The sequence below is a fragment of the Populus euphratica genome, unplaced genomic scaffold (assembly GCF_000495115.2).
Source record: "Populus euphratica unplaced genomic scaffold, PopEup_1.0 scaffold90.1, whole genome shotgun sequence".
NCBI classification, from domain to species: domain Eukaryota; kingdom Viridiplantae; phylum Streptophyta; class Magnoliopsida; order Malpighiales; family Salicaceae; genus Populus; species Populus euphratica.
Window position 1 is genome coordinate 420969 of NW_011499973.1, and position 23550 is coordinate 444518.

At 31.6% G+C, this 23550-nt stretch overlaps 3 protein-coding genes across 6 annotated transcripts; 1 reads left to right on the forward strand and 2 right to left on the reverse strand.

Annotated features, from left to right (window-relative positions):
* Positions 1–1297: 1297 nt before the first annotated feature.
* Positions 1298–6401, forward strand: LOC105139364 (tubby-like F-box protein 7). 2 transcript variants are annotated; one of them, XM_011045777.1, is made up of 5 exons: positions 1298–1741; positions 2795–2882; positions 4939–5068; positions 5514–6082; positions 6226–6401. In XM_011045777.1, coding segments are annotated over exons 1-5 (1134 nt in total). In that variant the 5' UTR covers positions 1298–1396; the 3' UTR covers positions 6228–6401. The 2 variants fall into 2 exon arrangements, with proteins under 2 accessions (XP_011044079.1, XP_011044078.1); XM_011045776.1 differs by having other exon boundaries at positions 5514–6267.
* Positions 6402–12018: 5617 nt separating this feature from the next.
* On the reverse strand, positions 12019–14285 carry LOC105139366 (multiprotein-bridging factor 1b-like). Of its 2 annotated transcripts, XR_844961.1 has the most exons (5): positions 14019–14285; positions 13412–13495; positions 12446–12528; positions 12186–12363; positions 12019–12145 (listed from the first exon to the last, which is right to left on the reverse strand). XR_844961.1 is itself a non-coding variant. In XM_011045778.1 (4 exons), exons 1-4 carry the CDS (start codon positions 14158–14160, stop codon positions 12244–12246), a joined length of 429 nt encoding a protein of 142 aa, XP_011044080.1. In that variant the 5' UTR covers positions 14161–14285; the 3' UTR covers positions 12024–12243. The 2 variants fall into 2 exon arrangements, 1 of the variants encoding a protein (XP_011044080.1); XM_011045778.1 differs by having other exon boundaries at positions 12024–12363.
* Positions 14286–14677: 392 nt separating this feature from the next.
* LOC105139367 (uncharacterized) lies at positions 14678–20342 on the reverse strand. Of its 2 annotated transcripts, none has more exons than XM_011045779.1 (7): positions 20053–20342; positions 18594–19692; positions 17490–17588; positions 16220–16849; positions 15898–16029; positions 15714–15806; positions 14678–15208 (listed from the first exon to the last, which is right to left on the reverse strand). In XM_011045779.1, exons 2-7 carry the CDS (start codon positions 19458–19460, stop codon positions 15062–15064), a joined length of 1968 nt encoding a protein of 655 aa, XP_011044081.1. In that variant the 5' UTR covers positions 19461–19692; positions 20053–20342; the 3' UTR covers positions 14678–15061. The 2 variants fall into 2 exon arrangements, with proteins under 2 accessions (XP_011044081.1, XP_011044082.1); XM_011045780.1 differs by having other exon boundaries at positions 16220–16816; positions 20053–20341.
* Positions 20343–23550: the final 3208 nt, after the last annotated feature.

Here is a 23550-nt window from a genome sequence, read left to right on the forward strand (position 1 = left end):
AAACAAAATATCATGATAATCCAAATAATTTATAATATAAAAAGATAATAAAACATAAATTATTTTAAAATACGATTTCAGACACTTTGTTATCGTTATAAAATCTCTAACAACACTTAAATTTAAATTGAGATATTTTCATTACTATATCATTACTAGCATTATATCTATATATTCAAAATGATTGATATTTAAGCATTACATTATTTTTTACTCTCCAACTTTTTTAAAATAAAATCTCTTAAAATAGAGATAGAATGAATAGTTACATGTTTCAACTTTTTTAATACATGCTTTTTTCACTAGATGTATTTACAATTTTATCATGCTTTCCTTATGTTTATAAAGAAAAATAATTGTGAAGTAGAAAATTTTATGAATTCAAACTATGTGAAATATAAAAAAATAATCCAATATTTATTTATTTATTTATTTGTCTTGTCTGGAAACTAACTTCAGCCAAGATTTGGAGGACAGTTTTGGACAGCATAAGACAGATTTATTCCATTCATCAAGTTGCGAACTTTATCGTAATAGATGGAGAATATTTTTGTTGCATACGTGGCTTATGGTCTATTATTTTCCCCGGTTATATTAAAAATTGAAATAATTATAATAATTGTAAGCTTCTACAAAAGTTAAAAGATGGATAAATCACATGCTTTTCACGTAATTAAACTCATAATTAATAATAATAATCTATAATTAAATAATAACTTTATATCAAAAAATATTTTTTAATAAAGTAAAAATGCTAATATGAATGTTTTAAAATGTAGTAAAAATTATTTTTTAAAATATATTTTTCATAAAAATACATTAAAACAATATATTTTTTATCCATAAAAATTATTTTTAATATTATACATCAAAATAATTTAAGAAATATATAAAAAAATATTTTTAATTATTTTTTTTTTTTTTAAAAATCGTTTGATATACCATTCTAAACCACCCCCACACAAACACCGTTAAAACCACAGTTTTCCGCTTTTACTGTTCCTTTCTGTTTAATTTTCAGACCCAGTCAAAAAAATTCCTACCTCCATCACCATCGCTAGACCTTTCACTTTCTAATCACACTAGTCTCATGTCCCCATCTCCCTTCAACAGACCTTTCACTTTCTAATCACACTAGTCCCCATTTCCCTTCAACCAATACAGCCGCGCCACCTTTTCAAATCTAACATCTGCCATGCGTCTGTCTAAGTGAAAATCATACAGCCACGTCACTTTATAAACCGTTTTCGTTCCCAACCATAATAATTTAACCTAATATAAACTGTCTATCTCACTCTCTGTTATCCTTTCTATTTTTATTTTTAAAGTTTGAAGACGGAAACACTCAGAAAAACGAAAACAAAGAGGCAGACCGCCCCCACCCTCCTGCCTTAAAATGTCGCTGAGAAGATCGATTTTATCGCGAAGGTTCTCGAGATCCTTTAATAACCAGAACAGAAACGAACGAAATGCAGTGGAATCGGGGCGACTCGGAGGTGAGTTATGGGCTGAGTCGGATGGGTGGGGAAGTATGTTACCTGAGCTGTTAGGAGAAATAATAAAACGAGTTGAGGAGAGTGAGGATCGGTGGCCTCAGAGACAAAGCGTCGTCGCTTGTGCATGTGTTTGTAAGAAATGGAGAGATGTTACCAAAGACATCGTGAAGTCTCTTCCTAATAGCAGCAGCAGTAGTAGTAATGCAAGTCCTGCCAAAATTACTTTCCCTTCTTGCCTTAAACAGGTCAGATTTTTTATTTATTTATTTTGGTGAATTTTTATTTATTTTTTCAAGGAATAGTCTGTCATTGTGATTGGATTTGGTAATGAAGGTTTTAGTTTAAGATAATTGGAATTTTTAATTATATTGGTTGAAGTAATTGGGGATGTAGGGATTAAGATTTTGTGAATTTGTTTTAATCGTACTCCATAATTTACCTTAACTTTTTCTTTCAATGCTATTAAGTTATGCATTTTTTTTTTGTGGAAAATGAAAAACCCAATAATTTAAATTTTAGATGCAACTGTAGAAAGCAAATAACTTTGATTTTTGAGCAGTGATAATATAAAGGTTTGAATTATTATCATTTTTTGGGTTCCAACAATTGGTTAATCCAGCTTCTATGGTTTCACAATATGATAATATAGTCTTTTGTGTTTAAGGAATTGCATTTTAGAATATCCATCTATGTTTAGAGATTTTTGATATATTAGGGGGGCTGTTGATGTTTGCATTGGTGAAAGTTGTAGGTTTGCGACCTGCTTGTGGGTTTGAATCTCGGAAAATTGAAAACAACCATTTCTTTAGAAAATGCTGGAGGACATTGTCATCGATTACTACTTCCCAGATGCCACTTTGGATGGGTCTCCATCTGGGAAATTGTGTTTTAGATATATATGTCGATGGGATCATTCTTTTGCCTAAGATTTTGGAGATATTCTTATCAAATATCCATTAGTGGATATGGTATTAGACAAGGCAGGATTTACTGACATGTAAATTTGGAATCAAGAAATATTCATCTAACTAGTTGAGCTGAAATACGACTTGGTTTTTAAGAAATGATTCCTGCAGAATAATTGACGCCCTGTTTTGAATTATGTTTGTGTTTTTTAGGCTATAATTTTCTTGAAATTTTTCATTTCTGTGCAAGATGAATATCTGGTAATCTTGTCACCTTTTGGATTCTCTATTCAGCTTCCTGATCTGTGCTGCATGACTTGCTGCAATTGTTGATCAATTATGTTTGCAAATTTTGAAATTGGCGGTTCCTTTTCTTTTCATTTGTAAATGCAGCCAGGTCCACGTGACTTGCCCCATCAGTGTCTTATTAAACGAAATAAGAAGACTTCGACATTTTACCTATATCTTGCTCATACTCCATGTAAGTATATATTGGTAGACATGTTTTTGCAAATTATGAAGATGTGCGGAGGATCTTTCTATACACTTCTTTTGCAGCTAATTAGTTTGATTGAGTAAATCGTTGACATGTGGCTTGCTAGTACCAAAGATGAAAGAGACATGATTCATTTTGTCAACTTGTAGGATGACTTTTGTCTATGTAGATGTAATTGATTGTGACCCTATGCTTATTCAAATCAACTTGACACAGTCCTTATTCGATGTCAAGTATTCTTGTCAATAAAATAAACTTGGTTGCTTTCTCACCTATATATTGACAAGCATGTAATGTTAAATTGAGTTTTAAAAAATTGAAAGTAGGAGGCAATGTAATGTTAAATTGAGTTTTAAAAAATAGAAAGTAGGAGGCAAAAAAAAAAAGGTAAAAAAAAAAAAAACTTTCGAATATGGAGTTGTGTGGTGGTAAACCATGAGTGATAAAATGTTTTGGTTTCATCAATTGTGTATGGTTATAAGAAGTAACTCATGATGGTCAATGGTTCAACATAAATTTGTAACTGTGCTTGGAAACTTGGATCAAATGTTTCTTATGTAAACATGATATCTTGTGTTAGATATGTTTCTTCAAAAATCTATTAGTAAATGGCCCTGGCATAACTTTGTGATATATTTTTCCAATTTTTTTCAAATAGACAAATTATGCATGTTCTTCATCCGCTAATTCACGTTTTATTCCCAGGATGATGCAGGACAGCCTAGGGGCTGTTCAGAATCTAACTTTTAGAGGCTATGAAAAGTGATGTCAATAGTAATTTATGGTTTGAGCTGATCTTTTCATTGTTAAGATTAGATGGACTTGAATGCATGGATGTTTAGAAACTCAGTGGAGGTTATTTGATGGTTGGAATATAGGATTTAACTTACTGAAATGTGTAGAAACTATTAGAGTTACTCTAATAGGTTATCTAGGAGTCACACCGAGAGGATAAAAAAACCTAAGCTTCACTCCTAGGAAGATTGACTCACACAATCAAAAGCAAATTGCTGTAATTTTACTAATAAACTGTAAATAAAATATTGAAAGACTACATAACCTTTATATAGAGATACCGTTTCCATTAAGGACTTGTTTTCTATATAAGAAATCTGTTTAGAATAGGAAAAACCTAAAAAAGATAATTACTTGAGAACTAAAAAAATACTAAATAGAAAATAACCTAGATCTAGACAATTTTTCCAGATTTTCTAGCAAATCTAAAAATTACAGAAATACCCCTATATATAAAAATACATTAATCTGGCTTCTTTTGTTGTCTGCATCATAGGATCTATAACTTGAAATGTTCCTTCTGTGTTCATCATCATGTGATAGGATGTAGCAATCTGGCAAGTTGTGTACTTTTAAGGGGCAGTTTGTGACAGATTCTGTCATAGCAGAAACTGTTGCATGCAAAGACATGTTTAGATTGTATCAATCAACACCTATGGGTTTTGCATTAGAAATTTCGTTGCTGCTCTGTTGAAAAATTCTGGAACTTGCAACACGAAGAGTTGGTGCTCAAGCAAAATGTAAAGTACAAAAAACAAAGTATAATTTTTCTGTCAGGTACTGGTTTCTCAAGCACCTATGGAAAGTAAATCATGAAAATGTTTGGTTGTAGAAAATTGGATTGGAATAGTAGTCAGATTTCTTTAATGATAGTGGTTTCAATTTTTTTCTGTTACAGCAGTGTTCACATTATTGTTCTTGCTTTTGTTAATTATGGAAATAATCATTTGAAGGATGTTGTAAGCCATTTATGGAAAGATACACAATTTGAGGTGCAAGTAAGCAATACTGAACAGTAAAACAGCAATACTTAATGATAAAGTTAATAATGAATGGCTAGATTTGGTATGTGGTGTTCACTGATGTTTGTAAACTTTGAGTTGCAAACTATGTTCTAGTCTTACTTACTGGTTTTCCATTGCTAGATTTCAGTTTGTCATCAAAAAATTTTGGCTGCATCATTTGACGGGCATAATGTAAAACAATTGAGCTTTGGCTCATTATTCTCTTCTGTTTTTCTTGCTAGCATTTATGGATAAGGGGAAGTTTCTTCTAGCAGCACGGAGGTATAGGCAAGGTGCTCACACAGAGTATATCATCTCACTCGATGCTGATGAATTATCCCAAGGAAGTAATGCTTATGTTGGAAAGTTAAGGTAAGGTATTTTTGTATCAAAACAAGTTCTGTTTTGTTGTTTTCAAAATAATGCACTTCCTGGATATAGTTACCACTTCCCAGCAATTTATGCCTGGGTGTTTAGGAACCATTTACTCACAGTTGCTAAGAATCTACTTAGCATTTTACATACTCGTTTTAAGTATGGTATTGTTTATTCTCATAGTCATGCTTTGCGTTCACATAAATTACAGTGTTGGGACAATCTAGTTTTCAGGTTTTTTTCCTCAAATTGTTGAGATTATTTATCTTTTGATTCATAATACATGCCATTTCACTGTAGAAGTAATGTGGATCTGATTTGGAACAATCCCTAGTTTAGAGTCTTACAAAAATAATATAAAAAGATGGGGGCTTTGGAATTATTAGTGATAATGTAACAAGTCATATGAAAATAATTTCATTTTCAACTTGAAATATTGCAGTTCGGACTTCCTCGGTACCAACTTTACAATCTTTGACAGCCAGCCACCACACAGTGGTGCAAAGCCCTCAAGTAGCAGAGCTAGCCGGCGATTTGCAAGCAAGCAAATAAGCCCTCAAGTTCCGGCAGGCAATTTTGAGGTTGGGCAGGTCTCTTATAAGTTCAATCTCATGAAATCTAGAGGTCCAAGGAGGATGGTTTGCTCACTCAAGTGCCCGGTGCTGCAAGAAACAATCAATGACAAAAATCTTGACAATTCCAAGATGAATGGACTGGAGTCTGCTTCTTCTGGTTGTACAGTTTTGTGGAACAAAGCCCCAAGGTGGCATGAGCATTTGCAATGTTGGTGCTTGAATTTCCATGGCCGGGTAACGGTAGCATCAGTGAAGAACTTTCAACTAGTTGCAACTATGGACCAAAGCCAGCCAGGAGGGAGAGGAGATGAGGATACTGTCCTCCTCCAGTTTGGGAAGGTAGGCGACGATGCTTTCACCATGGATTATAGGTCGCCACTCTCAGCTTTTCAAGCATTTGCCATATGCCTTACTAGCTTTGGCACGAAACTGGCATGTGAGTAATTTATATGCTATTTTTATGACGTTGAAATCATGGATTCCTCTGCATGTTTTGTTATCAGTCCTGTTCAAATCATCTCTACAAATGCCGTTTGGCTGGAAGAAGCCAATGATGTAAATGTTATGTATTCATGACAGGAGTTTCAAAATTTTCCATTCCCAGCAATTTCTCTTTTCCAATCTTTGGTCTCTGCTTTCTTCACTAAAGCACTTGAGAGCAATTGTGTGCATCCATAAGGTAATCTTCAACAGCATACCAAATCATTCTTCAAGAAAGGAAACACAATTATGTTTTAGACCTGTTTGTTTCATATAAAATACTTTTCTGGAAACCTTTTTTTTAGCTTTTTAGTGTTTGTTTAGTAATAAAAAAATTGATCAATTAAAAGTACTTTTTAATTAAAATTTTTTATTAGGAAAGTGTTTTTTTTATATTTCAAGTAGAATATAATCTAAAAGTTATAAAAATTTAAAAATATCGGTTATATTAAATTTAATCTTTAATCTTTCTAAAAAGGTCTGTACATTTCATGACACCCCCACGCTCATAACTCAAAGAATGAATAGAGATCCGTTTCTCCAGTAAAATAAAAGGCACAGCGTCTCAAATCTTACAGAAATGTTCAAGCCCTTTCTCCAGTGGGGGGAAAACACCATTGTCTTAGAGAACTAGTTTATCATGGTTCTGCTTGGCATTGTTTTCTAAATATTAATATATAAGACTGTTTAACAAAATATATCAAGTCTTAATTAAAAAAATTATAAATTTCTTTCAATTGATTTTAAAATAATAGTTAGTTCAGTAGTTAATTCCACTGAATGATTTTATATCATTTAGTTTTCTAATTTAATTCTTACATTCTAAAATTAATATTAAGAATGTCTCTACCAATGTCTTTACCCCAATTATAGCATAATGTATCCAAAGTTTTGAATCAAAATGAACTTAATAACTTCAATCTTTTTTGTTTGAATATCGCAAACTATCTTCCGTGCATTAACCTTTTTTTTTTTTTATCATTTTCAAATCACATGCTTTCATAACACGTTTTGTGTTTCTATATTGTCATCCAAATTTCAAAATAATAAATAGACTTTTTCCTAATTAAAAAAATAATTCAGGGTACTTGTACTAAAGTTATCAGTTTCGTTTCATTTTACTTGGATTAGCCAATATATCTTATATTAGTTTAAAAAAACATAACAAAATAAAATAAATTTCATCTAACTCAAGATCTTAAATCATTTTAAATTTCTCGACCTAATTCAAGACAAGATATATTTTGAGTTCATTCCATTCTAAATAATAACTTCTATTGCTTATCAATAAAATATATTTTATCTTATGACGTTGCAAACTACTATGATTACCATCATTATGCTAGGGGAAGCCAAAAAAACTTCACATTAGTGTTCGAGTGTTGTGATAGGTTAACATATTTAAAAAAAATTATATTTATAAAATAAAAATAATTTAAAAAACTAGTATTTACAATATACAAGTCCGAGATGCCATCTACAAGTAATGTGTTGTGGATGGTATATACAACTAATATGTTATAGATAGTATATACAACTTTTATAATATGGACTAGGATAAATTATTTTCTCATCAACCCCCTTAAAAAAAAAATCACATAATTATAAATATCTAATTTTTTATCAATTTAAAATAAATTTCATGAAACTTAGTGGAAATTGGGTCAACTATAGATTAAAAGAATTTTTTTCATTTGTGTCTCCTATATATTAATCTCATTGATTTTTATAAATTCAAATATTGAATTCACACTCTTATCACTAATTTATAAGCTTGGCCACCTCTAATTTATAACATTTTACAAATAATTTTAATTTTAATTTTAAATATATTTCAATCAAATCAATCCTATATTATTTTTAATAATTTGTTAAGGGACATATTTAATGTTACAATTAGAAAGTCATGACCTTTTCTGTTATAATGATATCATTGTTGGATATATTATTGTTAGAGCATAATATTTTTAAATTATCAGATATTTTGTTAAACATCACAATAAAAAATAATTTTAATATATTAGTATCTGAGATTAATTAAGGTGCATCAATTATCAATTAAAAATATATCTAATTATTCTAATTCATAATTTAACTTTAATCAACACTAACATTATAAACACATAATTTTGTTAATTCACTAAAATAATTAATTATTTAACAAAATAACCTAACTATCAACTAAAAATATATCTAATTAACATAATTTATAATTTATCTTGAATCAACACTAACATTTATTCTTTATAATTTTGTTAATTCACTAAATAACATAATTCAATTATAATTAACCTAATTTCATATTCAAAACCCTAACATTCAATAGAATAAGATCAACATTAATTAAATATAAATTACATGAAATTAATTGATGGGAAGTGTTCAATATACCATTAAAAGTGAAATGTGGCTGGTGAGGGTGATCAATGATGGTATTTTAGCCTAAATATGGCTGCTCCACCACTAGTAAAGAGAAAAGAGAATTTGTTGCAAGTAGAGCAAGAGAGAAAGACAGGGGGTGATGTAGAGAGAGATGAGTGTTTTAGGGTTACTTGGGGTGTTTATGACAGTGGGAAGAGAGAGATCCAGATCCAGCCGATGGTGAGATGGGAGGAGTGGTGGGAGAGGAAGAAAGGGGATCGTCAAGATATATTTTGAGTTCATTCCATTCTGAATAATAACTTCTATTGCTCATCAATAAAATATATTTCATTTTATGACGTTGCAAACTACCATGATTATCATCATTATGTTAGGGGAAGCCAAAAAAACTTCACATTAGTGTTCGAGTGTTGTGATAGGTTAACATATTTAAAAAAAATTATATTTATAAAATAAAAATAATTTAAAAAACTAGTATTTACAATATACAAGTCCGAGATGCCATCTACAAGTAATGTGTTGTGGATGGTATATACAACTAATATGTTATAGATAGTATATACAACTTTTATAATATGGACTAGGATAAATTATTTTCTCATCAACCCCCTTAAAAGGAAAATCACACAATTATAAATAACTAATTTTTCATCAATTTAGAATAAATGTCATGAAACTTAGTGGAAATTGGGTAGGTTACAAATTTTTTTTTATTTATGTCTCTTATACAGAGCTTGAATATATTAATCTCATTGATTCTTACAAATTCATATATTGAATTCACACTCTTATCGTTAATTTATAAGCTTGACCACCTCTAATTTATAACATTTTACAAATAATTTTAATTTTTATTTTAAACATATTTCAATCAAATCAATCATATATTATTTTTAATAATTTGTTAAGGGATATTTGATGTTACAATTAGAAAGTTATGACCTTTTTTGTTATAATCATATCATTGTTGGATATATTATCATTAGAGCATAATATTTCTAAATTATCAGATATTTTATCAAACAACATAATAAAAAATAATTTTAATTTATTAAGATCTTGGGTTAATTAAGATGCATCAATTATCAATTAAAAATATATCTAATTATCCTAATTCATAATTTAACTTTAATCAACACTAACACGTTAAACACATAATTTTGTTAATTCACTAAAATAATTAATTATTTAACAAAATAACTTAATTATCAACTAAAAATATATCTAGTTAACTTAATCCATAATTTATCCTGAATCAACACTAATATTTATTCTTTATAATTTTGTTAATTCACTAAATAACATAATTAATACTAATTAAATATAAATCAATTATAGTTAACAATTCTATATTCAAAACCCGAACATTCAATAGAATAAAATCAACATTAATTAAATATAAATTACATTAAATTAATTGATGGGAAGTGTTCAATGTACCATTAAAAGTGAAATGTGGCTAGTGAGGGTGATCAATGATGGTATTTTAGCCTAAATATGGCTGCTCCACCACTAATAAAGAGAAAAGAGAATTTGTTGCAAGTAGAGCAAGAGAGAAAGACAGGGGATGATGTAGAGAGAGATGAGTATTTTAGGGTTGCTTGGGTTGTTTATGACAGTGGGAAGAGAGAGATCCAGATCCAGCTGATGGTGAGAGGGCAAGAGCAGTGGGAGAGAGAGGAGGAAAAGATACAAAGAGGAAGAAGGGGGGTCATGTGATTTAAAATTTAAGACGCGTCGCAGATGATATTTGTGATTTGTTAAAATACATTAATTTTTTAATTATTTTCTTAATTGTGTTATTTTTTTAAATTGTGTTAAAAATCACTTATTGTGATTTTATTTATTTATAGAACTAACAAGGTAAAGAGGCAATTCTTGTAACTAATTATGCTATACTAGAAGTTATGATAACTGATATTACAATGTTTTCTTTGATGATTAGGGCCAGTGGTTTCAGAAGAAGCTTCTATGGAATGTAATGGCATCTTTCATTTTCTAAACATTTTTATTGACTAATGGAACTTGCTTGATATTTATTATCCATGTTAGAAAAATACAGACAACACTGTATTTTGTATCATTAATTCCTGCTAACATCATGTTTCTTTTATGTAATTCAGAGGTGAGCAGCATCCAGGTTCCTACCATATTGCTACACAAGATCTTAAATCCAACTAGCTCTCAAACTGCAGAGTGTAGGTTCCTACCATATTTTCTAAACATGTTGATTGACTAATGTAATCTTGATGTACTTTTTATTTATTTTTTAAAATTTTATTTTTTAAAAATGAACATGGCTTTTGATTTTCTATTGAAAAAAAAAAGCTGGAAATTTTTTAAAAAATATTATTATAATAATAATTATTATTATTAGTAAATCTAAAAGAAGTCATCTCTCGCACATATTTACTATTCAATTTATTTATTTTTAAATTTAATTCTTAAAAATTTTTGCCTGATTTTTTTATGGGGTCAAATTAAAAAAAAAATAAATCAAATTTATTGACTAATAATATAATTAAAAGACATGAAATCAAAGTAGAAAAGTCACCACAAATAAATGGTTTTAAAGTTCATACAAAAGTTTAATTTAGTTCTCAAATTTTACTAATTATACATAGTTCTATAATGTTTCTTCAATTCATTTTTGATAAAAAAAAAATTATTTTTTTATTTTTTAGTTCTCAATTTGAGAAAAGAGAGAGAAAATAGTTGTTAAATTCTAATGATAAAGAAAGAAAAATGATATTGATACTAATTTTTGCTACCAAAATGGTCAAATATTATGTTAAAAAAATGATATTAATACTTAAACGGTTTCATTTGACAAAGATGTTTTGTGCCTTGAAATTGTCTAAAAGTCTAAATCTAGATGTTTTGGTTTTCGGGGTGATTTTGATTTCTTAGAGCTATTTATAAATTTGTCAAGGTATTGAAGTTATTTTTTAAGTGTTTTGAGTGTTTTCTGAAAAGTAATTGGCCAAATGATAATTATATTAAAAAGAATTATGGTCCTCGTACGAAGCCTTTTCTAAATGTGAGCATCTGAGCCTTTTCTAGATGAGATAGGCCTAGTGATTCTTTATCTTTTTTTCTTTGTTGTTTTATTTTTTACCTTGAAAAATAAACATATGTATTTTTTTAAAGTAGCTTTTTAGTTTATATTGAAATTAAAACATCTTTATAATTTTTTTTTGTTTTTTTATATTTAATCTTTTTTAAATAATAGTTGTTTTTCAATTATTTTTTGTACAAGAATTATTGTAATGCATATAATTTTGTAAATGCATTTACTCAATCAAGCATATACCTATTTCTTTTTACTCAAATTAATTCTAATAAACAAAGGCATAAGATCAATTCTTGACTTTTTCTAGAATTATATTTAGTTATTGTTAATAACATTTTTTACACTTGATATATTTTTATTTTTTATGTAATAAAATGCCGTAATAGCCCTCTTTGTTGGAAAACTATCAATGCGATCTCATTTTCGAGAGTGAATTGTTGCAAATCTGAACCAACCCAAAACTTTCGTGGACACAAAAATATGAGGAACCAGGACAGAAAGGGCAAATCCAAATCCAAATTCAAAGTCATCACACCAGTCGAATAAACTGTTTCTTACAAGCGAGCCATAACAAAGGTTGAAAGGGTTCATGTACACCACCGATTCCCAAGACTTAGAGACAGCAGAGAACAACTTTATAGCTCCTTGCTGTGTTTCGAATCCTACTTCTTTCCCCGTAGCTTCACACCAAGAGCCCTCTCCAGTTTTCCTATAATCTGCTGATTAGGAATGGCTTTTCCAGATTCATACTCCTGAATTATCTGCGGCTTCTCATTGATCACCTGCAAGAGGGAAAAAAAAATATTAGAGCCGTGAACTAAAATTTAAAGTAAGTTCGGATCTGAGAGAGTGAGAGAGAGGGACCTGTGCAAGTTGAGCCTGGGTAAGTTTCTTGTCCATTCTAGCCTGCATAATTGCTTTCTTCAGTTCAGTTGGCACTCGGTCATCTGAGGGAGACCAGAATGTTTTAGAAAGTTTTTCTTCCAATGGAAAGCATCACACAACATCTAGCAAAAAAAAAAAAAGCAACTTGGAAAAGAAGTAAAACCATGTATAGGGGTATAGAAACATGCCAAAACACCCAATACTAAAGCATGCGGGGCTTATTTAGAGAAACATGGTCATCATTTCATACAACATTGCACATGAAGATGATCAAAGAAATGAGCACATCAAATTCAAGTGGGCAAGTTACATCTGGAATTTATGTGTGAAGCTTATTTGGCACATAGAATCATAAATAAGATATTAATTTCATGACTTGTTTTTTTGTATTTAGATTCCCAAGATGACTAAAAAATTCTGAAATTCAGGGTTTTCATTATGAAGAGTCATATTCTAAAACGATGACAAGAAAGAGGCAACAGAGATATACATATTCTTTTAGCAACTCTCTTCAGCTATATGTCAAAAAGGAACGGCTTATCTAGATGAGATTAACTACTACTATATGTTAAACCCAAGCAAAGTTGATTGAAAATTAAAACAGAAAGTCTCATTAACAAATAAACCTCAAGATCCTCAAAACTCATTAATCAGCATATTACTTCTAATTGGAAACTGCGAAATCAGTAAACATTACTTGTAAACAGCAAGAAAACAAAACAATGGTAACAATGATGTAATGACTAGCATCCCCTTTCCCCTCCTTTCCCTTTTGGATCATATATATATATATATATAAGAGTTGAAAGATCATTTTTGCAAATTTGACACTGGAATGTAGAATTCAATAGTAAATCCAACATCAGAGATGCAGGGAATGTTTTACAAGAATGAATTCATCTTTTCAAACATGAATTCAGAAAAGGAATGGATTACTATACTCACGAGCAAGGTTCTCTGTTTCTTCATCGAGCTTCCTTGTGTTCAAAGAAGTGCTGCTAGAAGCGGCCTTGTTTGTACCAGCAGTTGCTGCAGTCCGTTACAATAGAATCATTTTAAGTTGACAAAAAATAAACATCATCGCAGTTCATTGTCATTTCTAGCTGCCATGTTTCACTTTATCTTCTTTCTTTCCTGTACCATGCACCCACGTGCAAGCGTGTACTTGGATTTGGAACATATAAGATTAGGGTTTTTTGAAAGTCTTCGATTAGGAACAACAAAGATATATTAATTTGCAGCTTCTTTATAATAATAATAATAATAATAATAATAATAAGGTATAAAACTATCAAAGAAACCCTAATTCCTAAAAAAAAAATCTACAGTTTCTTGTTGTCACAACAGATTACAAAATAATAAGAATATAGATAGATCCGAAACAAATATTAAATGTCCTTTAATTTTTTTGTATAAAGAAACAAACCCTAACTTCACTATCATCAATAACAGAAAAGATGAAAAGAAAAAAAAAAGATTGTTTGGATCGATTGATTGAGTTAAATTAAGCATCTAAACAACACGGAGGGGAGAATGTAAAAGGGATGGATACATTTTTTGACGGTTTCGATCTCAGCACCAGCGCGACGGGCGGCGTTGACGGCCTTCTCATCCTTCTTCGCGGCGGCGTTGGGAGCTTTCTTACGGATCACCACCGGCTCCCAGTCCTGTGAGATTGGTCCACCTCCTGACATTTTTTCTTTCCTCTTAGTATCAACGATAATATCCTCTTTTATTTATTTATTTATTTATTATTATTATTATTATGCTGGGGGAGTGATGGATATCTGGTTTTCGATGACACTCACTGGTTTTACTGCCATTTATATTCATTTATATAGAGGGGACGAAGGGCAGCCCATCAGGAACAATCGAATTACGTGGCCAAAAAGGCTGATTGGGCCCCACTCACAGTAACCCGAGGGCTTGAGCCGTGCTTTTCTTTTAAACCAATGGGCTCGTTGGAACCTTCGGAATTTTAGTGTTTTTCAAAAGTTATTTTTTTAAATTTTTAACACCATAATATTAAAACCATATAAAACAACTAAAAAATATTAAATGATTATTTTTCAAGCCAGAAAACACAAGATTGCCTGCTCCTAGAGCCAGCAAGAAGAGCATTTTCATGTTTGAATCCCAATTGCCAATTCCAATAACTAGTAGCAATTGGAATACTGATGCAAATTCTCCCCTTGAATTCGTTAGTTCATATTTGCTTTTCGAGAAGAAAATGCCACTTTATTTATTTCATATTTTCTTTTTGGGTAGTGAGGAGAGTAATTCTTTGACATCAGTACTTTCTGAACAGAACCATCAAAGCTCTATCTAAGATAATTCTTCCTAGCTGCTCACACAAGAACAGCTAAAAGTCTACACCTACTTCATCTCTTCCATCTGTATTATGTTCAAGCAGAAAGCAGGAACTCGCACCAAAATCTTGTATTTAATTTGGAACTGGATCCTCCTGATCATTATAGATGGAAATTAGTAAAACCATGATTGAACCCAGTTGAGGATGCTGAACCAAGCGAGAATGGGAGCCATCCGGGACTGGTTTAAATGAATAGATTATCATCCCACCGTCAAACACTTTGTTCAGCGATCTTCACCTTCACATCCCTCTTCTAATGGATTCGCTTTCCTCGTTGATTGAGACTGTTTTGTTTCAGGCCAACAACGATTGTTTACCCAGAAAGCTATGTTTTGCTTTTTATAGTTCCCACCCCTTTCCTTCAAGCTTGCCTGCAATAAATGTGTCATGCTGCTAATGAAGAAACATTGCCGAAAGGGCAGTGAATTCAATGCATTTAAGAGTTAAACTTCTACTTTGAAACACACACACATTACAGATATATTTGCCATTAATAATTAAAGCATCCAGGGCATGCAGTGATGATTATGAGATGGAGGATGCAGATGAAGAATCGATGGTGGGTTGTGTTGAGTTTGGGGAGAGAATCTCATAGTCATTAGTGATGAGAGTTCACTGCTTTTATGCTCTCCATTAACAACACCTCTTGACAAAACACTCCATTCAGGTGACCATTAAATAAAGCAACCACATCACCTGCTTCGATTGCCACCTTTGTTATGATTTACTTAACCTCTTTACCTTTCCTCAATACTCTACGCGCAAAATCCTTTGCTTATAGTGCAGTGATATTTTAGTGACAGGAAAACAAAAAATCACATGGAAACCATTAGTAGAAAACATCACAAAAAGGACCACAAAGAACAGTCATCTCACCTTAGAACCCACCAAACTCAATTTATCAGCTTTGATGCTTTCCTTTTCAAGATCATTGCCAAGTTCATTAACAATTCCTTCATTTGATGTGTTCTGCAATTAAGTAATTGCTCTCATTTTAAAATAATCAAATATAAAGATGGAAACTTCCCAAGTTTCACAGTTTGCTAACCTTGCAACTCACCTGCACACAATTTTTCTGATGAATACCAGAATACTCTCTTGAAGCTGATACACTCACATTACCATGAACAGTTTCAGTCTGAAGAAAACTTGAATCCTCATCACCACAACCAGCATTAATCTCAGGCTTACCCTGCAGTATATAACTCAAGGATCATTTGTATTTGTAAATTCAAGAATAACAACCAACAAATATAATGGACATAAAGCATGACTTTTTCATCTTGTTTATAAATCAAACCCAAGACACCTGCCTATCCCCCAACCCACTTAAACAACAACCAGGAGAAGAACGAGCCTTCATTATCAGAGACAAAAGATACCTGCAAGATGCCTGACTTTGCCATAGAGTGCCCTAAAGGTTCTCCTTTTAATACAATTCTCGGAAGCTGATCAGCATCCCAACCAAGAACCCTACAGATAACCTGTGCATACGCCCTATGCGCCTTCTTCTTCTTTGTCCTTGATATTGCAGTTGTATGCTGAAGCAGTCCAAGACACCCCTTGAACTTCTTCCAACCCTTCTTCTTTAAAGCACAACAAACCAAACAACAAAATTCCCCTCCTTCATAATGATTCACATAATAATTCCTCAGTTCATTACTATCTGTGAACAATCTCAAAAAGAACTTAAATTCTTCACATTCATCAGACCCATCTTCATCCATCCAATCATCTGGATCCCCATCTTCCTCACCTTCATCATAAATCGAACCAGATGGGTTTGCTAAGAAATTTTGGCATTCATCCAAAAATTTCTGCTGCAACTGCACCATGGCAAACCTCTCTAGCTCTTCAGCAGAAGCTTCTGAAGAGCGATGGGTCTTCAAGGTGGGCCACCCCACAGTTGTTGATGGAGATTCATCAACACACTTTTGGGAAAGCCATTGGACATCAGAGACCAGTGGTGGCTCACATCCCTGCATGGTGTTTTCTTTAGTAATGGAGTAAATCAATAGCTAGCACAGATAATACCCATTAAGCCTGCTAATTCATGGATTGACCATATCTCAAACGCTACAAAATTAGTAAATTTGTTTTAGAAATCATTTTATTTGGAAATAAGCCAACAAACTCAAAGATTGGCAGAAAACCACTCTATGGTCTATCTCAAGTTGCATACAAGTTTCCCCACACTTGGCATACAGTGAAACTCCTTGCAGACTATCACGAAGCATTAGATGTCCTTGCAGGTATATGATAAAAACAATGGCATTTGAGGTTTTGCCAGTATAGCAAAATGATGGATTTTACAGAATAAAGAAGTTGGTTCTTTCTTTTAAGGTAGATTCCCACGGCCTTTTTCCAGCTTAAATGGCCAGATGCCCAATGATGCAGTAGGATTAATTGTGCAGCAAATTCTCTCAATAGAATCTTTTATAGTTTGCTTTAAAAGTCATGTAGTTTTCTGTTCATGTTAGAGAACTAGTATGAAAAACATTATTCTAGGCAACTCAATATAAAGTAACAGGATTGTGTTTAGAAAAAAAAAAAAAAAAAAAAAAGGAATCACAGCAACATGAGGTATCATACTAAAAAAGCTGAAACAATATATTGTAGTTACACATCAAAGTAGCAGAACAGCCATCTTACCAGGCACTCCGTGGCTCCCTCTTTACATGCTTCAATGTTTGGCACATCATTACTAAGATCTTCATGTACTTTTTTACCATCACCTTCATCGAAAAAATTCTGCAAAGCAAAAAATCAGACAAGAAATAGATGCCATATATAAAAAGTTAAAACATCTAATCCTCAACACCCCCACAAAACAAACCTAAGCATAATTGCAATTGGAGGTCTTTGCATAGAAGAAATCATAATCCCATTTGTTTATCCATGCTGGGGAAAAATCATTATACAAAAGGTTCTTTAAGAACTTCAAGGGAATGCTACTTAAGCATTGTCTAACTTACAGAAAGCATTTCTGAAGAATAATATGCTCTTGTACTCTAGAGATGTTCTTTGCCATGACTCTGATTTCTCAGGCACACAACTCAAAAGCATAGCATCCATGACATACAGTTAATAGATGCAAATAAGCTGTTTTTTTAACAGTCACTGTGATTTTCTTTCTTTATGTATAGTTTCCATTTAATTCAAAAATATAATCCTAGCTTCATCATTTTCATACCAAATTAACATAGTTAATATTTTGAGAAAATCTAGTTTGACATAAACATGATCTAAAGCCATGATCATATGAAAGAACACGCAAAGGTAAAGCGCATTCGTAGTAGCATTTTTCATCTCATTTAAACAAGATCATCTCAGTTAATAATCTACATCTCCTCTTTACTTGCTATCATACTGGAAAGTCCAATATCAGAATCAATAAATTTGTTACCATTACCTTGCTTCAAACACAGTAATTACATAACAGCAATATCCTCATGTAAAACCCTTACATTCCAGAAAATTCCATAAGACTCGACAAAACAAATGGCGCATAAAAACAGGCATAATTAATTTTGCAAACCACCATTCACCTGCATTCACATCGATCAGAAACCTAATACTCGAATGGCTCATTAATATTTCAGCAAATAACAGCACCAATATTATTCTTCACAGCAACAATTACATTCCATTCAGATTACAACACTTTAGAACGCTCAAACACCACTAAAGTCACTATAAAACATATGTTATTCACACAAACAGAGTCACACAAGCACACAATTTCCGTTTATATACCTCAGTTCCGCCTGAATTTGCAAATGTGCGACTGAGAGGTTCACCTTTCAACACAATCATAGGAAGCCTACTACTATCCCAACCAAGAACCTTGCAAATAAGGTGACTAAAGGCCCTATGAGCCCTTTTTCCTTTTGTTTTCGAAATCGTTCTAGCATGCTGAACAAGGCCTGTACAACCCCTATATACTTTCCCTACTTTCTCTCCTATCCCTCCACAAATCAAGCAGTAAAAATCCCCATTTTCATTGTTCTTCTCATAAAAATCTCTAATTTCTTGATTTTCTAAAAACAAACTCAAAAGGAACTTAAATTCTTCACTCTCTTCAACATCATTATCATAATAATAACAGTGTTCATCCCCATCAACCTCATCCATTCTGTTATTTTCGTTGCCATCTAAATCAAACCTTTTAACGAAAAACTGATGGCAACACTTTACAACCTTTTGCTGTATGTGCATTGCAGCAGCCTTGCCCAGGTCAGCCTCGGAAACAGGTCGGGCTAAGATGCTCGGGTTGGACTTGAATTCTGGCCACCCAGAACCCGATCGAGGAGGAGATGGCTGTGGCAGGTTGACAGGCCATTCCGGACCAGGGTCGGGTTGTGGGTCGGGTACTGGCCCTGGTGGGGGGACATTGCTGTCCTTGGCCTTTTGGTATGTGGTTTTGTGTCTGTTGGTCTTTTTGAAGGATGTAGGGTTCGATACATGGAGATTTCTTGACGAATAATTTACATGGCTGGGTGGGTAAACGTAAGGGTTAGGGTTGAGGGCAGGAGGGCCTTGGTGCCAGAGAGAGTGAAGATAGATAACCTCATCTCTCAGTGTTTGCTCATGTGGGGTCAAGGGTCTCTCGTAAGGATTCATGGGTGGCAAAGATTGATCGCTTCGGCAGTGGCAAAGTTCTGGTTGTGAAGAAGAAGAAAATTTGCTTCTTCTCCGAAAGAAAATCGAGTTGTGATTTTGGGGGAGAAATTTATCAGGTAGATTTGGGGATGTTCCATCTTCTGCAGGAATGCTTGGCGTGCGGCATGTTGGAGTCAGTAGCAGAGAGAGAGATTAGAGCAAGCATTGAGGGTTAATGGAAGCTTTTTGAGTCCTGCATTGGTTTCCAGACAAGTAAGATAGCAATTTATATAATTTTTATTGTGATCAGCGTCCTATAAATTACATTTATGTCATTAATTTATTTCAACAGCTCTTATTAAATTAAAACAAGTCTCTTTTAACTTTATCTCTTTTCTTCTTTCTCGCAGATCCAAAAAAAAAATACAGTAATTAAATTTAAAAAATAAAATAAAAACGCTCCCACTCTAAAAACCAGACCAAATTTTGCCAAGTCAATTGTAATTCGATAACAGGTATGATCATTGGATATTGTATAGAAGAAACATAATTCCCTTTCTCCTACGAGAATATTGAGAAGGACAAGCCGCAAATGTCATCGATTTGTTCATACCGAAGTATTCGAACTTCCCATAACACCACCACTTGATAAAAGAAATCGTAAATTTTGGTGGGTTTTCTTCTCTCTCTTTTTTTAAAGATGGAGGCACGGTCAAAGTCTCTCATTTGGCATCATAAATTAAGAACACAGAGGCATGAGAATTCTCTCCTCACACTTTCTGGCCTCACGGCAATCGGCGGGAAATCGATCAGGGTCTAGAGCAGAGAGTCCAGTTTAGCGGGGTTAAGGATCAGGGAGGGAATGCAGAGAGATATCATAACGTATTGATCGAGGAAAGCGATTTGATCGAGGGAAGCGATTACAATTACCCAGTGTAACGACAATTTCATTGAAATCAAATCTTTATATAGCATCTGTAGAATTTGGCTTTACTTCTTATCCTAAACAAGTCATTCCAAGTATAACAATTATAAATTAACGGATGATGTGTCAACGTTATATATATATATATATATATATATACACACACACATACTAGTTACAAGACTCCGCGATACCACGGGTTATTTTTTTATATAAAAAAATTAAAAAATTATAAATTAACGGATGATGTGTCAACGTGATATATATATATACTAGTTACAAGACCCCGCCATACCACGGGTAATTTTTTTATATAAAAAAATTAAAAAAAATAAAATTAAAAAATATTAAGTTTTTTTATAAAATTATACTCAAGAGTTTTAGGTTTAATTGTAGTATTTGACCTAAAAATAATATTTATAATATTAATAAAAATATTAAACTTACATAACCCAAGTTTAAATGAGTGTGTCTGTTTGCAATACCAGATCCAATAGCCTTTAATGTAGGTGTGGCTGTAAGGACATGTCACAAAAGCGCGATAATTAAATAGATTAATTAAATAAAAAAAATAAAGAAGAAAAAAAATTCTGAATTAATTGGGTTAACCCTTCAAAACAGGTTAACTCGTCAAACCTTGCATTCGTGTCGTGAAAGATTGATAATTAAATAGAAAAAAATTGACAAGTTATCCAGAATTAATTGGACTAACCCGTTAAACCAAATTAACCCGTCAAACCCGGAATTCGTGTCATGAAAGTTTGATAACTGAATAGAAAAAAATTAAATATTAACAAACTAAATTAAACAAAAAAAATTACTTAAAAAGGAAAAAAACCAAGACAAACAAAAGTCATCAGCCTTTTCACTGTGAACTGCATATAATATTAAAAGATAAAATCGGAAGAACAAAACTAATGAGAAAAAAGAAAAAAAATCTAAATCAGCTGAGTTAACCAACCAAATCAGATTAACTCGTCAAACCTGGGATTCGTGTCATGAAAGTGTAATAACTAAATAGAAAAAAGATTTAATATTAATGAACTGAATTAAAAAAATTAATTAAAAAGGAAAAAGTAAAGAGAAAAAAAAACATAGAGGAAGAAAAAAACTATTGAAGAAAAAGAAAAAAAATATGAATGAACTAGGTTAAACCATCAAACCTGAGATCCATATCATAAAAACCTAATAATTAAACAAAAAAAATTTAATATTAAAAAATTATATAAAAAAATAAAGTAAAGGCATAAGCTTTTTCACTGTGGATTGCACCATGCAGTTCACAGTAAAAGGCTTAGAAAGAAAAAAAGGAAAAAAAAACAAAGTCATATTCTATGGGTTAATTGTTTTTCTTGCATAAAAAATATATATAAGAAAAGTTAAGATCAAAGAGTGTTAGGTCTTTCTGCAAAGATATACCCAAAAGACTTGGGTCTAGGTATAACGCTTAACTCAAAAATAATATTTATAATATTAATAATAATATTAAACTTACATGACTTAAGTTTAAATAAGCCTAGTTGCAACACCGGACTCAAGAGTATTGGATGTGGGTCTAGCTATAAGGTCGTGTCATAAAAGTGTGATAATTAAATAGATTAATTAAAAAGAAAAAAACAAAGAAAAAAAACCAATAGAAAAAAAAACTAATAAAAAAAATCTGAATTAGCTGGGTTAACCTTTCAAATTAGGTTAACTCATCAAACTTGGGATTCGTGTCATGAAAGTTTGATAACTAAATAGAAAAAAAATTTGACAGGTTTACCCAAAATTAACTAAGTTAACTTATCAAACCAAGTTAACCTGTCAAGCTTAGGATACATATTGAAGAAAAAGAAAAAAAATATGAATGAATTGAGTTAAACCATCAAACCTGAGATCCATGTCATAAAAACCTAATAATTAAACAGAAAAAATTTAATATTAAGAAACTATATAAAAAAATAAAGTAAAGGCATAAGCTTTTTCACTGTGGATTGCATCATGCAGTTCACAGTAAAAGGTTTAGAAAAAAAAAAGGAAAAAAAAACAAAGTCATATGCTATGGGTTAATTTTTTTTCTTGCATAAAAAATATATATAAGAAAAGTTAAGATCAAAGAGTGTTAGGTCTTTCTGCAAAGATATACCCAAAAGACTTGGGTCTAGGTATAACGCTTAACTCAAAAATAATATTTATAATATTAATAATAATATTAAACTTACATGACTTAAGTTTAAATAAGCCTAGTTGCAACACCGGACTCAAGAGTATTGGATGTGGGTCTAGCTATAAGGTCGTGTCATAAAAGTGTGATAATTAAATAGATTAATTAAAAAGAAAAAAAACAATGAAAAAAAACTAATAAAAAAATCTGAATTAACTGGGTTAACTTTTCAAATTAGGTTAACTCATCAAACTTGGGATTTGCGTCATGAAAGTTTTATAACTAAATACAAAAAAAAATTGACAGGTTTACCCAGAATTAACTAAGTTAACTCATCAAACCAAGTTAACCGGTCAAGCTTAGGATACATGTCATGAAGTCTGATAAGTAAATAGAAAGAAATTTAACATTAATAAACTAAATTAAACTAAACTAATTAAAAAGAAAAAAAATCCAGGTTAACTCGTCAAACACGAATTGGGACCTCATCAATAGCCCAGTGAAAAACTGATCAAAAAGTCATCGATTGTTCTTTCAGAACTGGTTTATTGATATCAATAATCACCATTAAGGCTATATAATCAAAACACTTTTAGAATGGGATATATCATGGACCTTCCTATAATTGTTGGTATATCTGCTTTATCAAAACTTCAACAACTCTTTAATAAAAAGTAGGAAAGATTATGCAATAATTTAATCACTCTAAGCTGAAGTATGATTTCTTTTAGTTGTTCATGAGTTCATGAGACGAGTAAATTTGGCTATACATTTGCCAATTTCATGAATGCAATTAGATCCTCAAAATTTTAAAAAGTTTTCAACAAGCATAAATGAAATGTTGGTCTAAACCATAAAATATATAAAAGTCAATATGACAACCACCTAGAAGATATTTATTGGAGAAACTTTATTCTTTCCTTACTTAGAATTGAGACCATTATCTCAATAGAAATATCTTCAAATTGATTATACCTCAAAGGGTAATAAAAATGAACCGTGATAAAATACTAAGAATATAAGTTTTTTATATATGAATT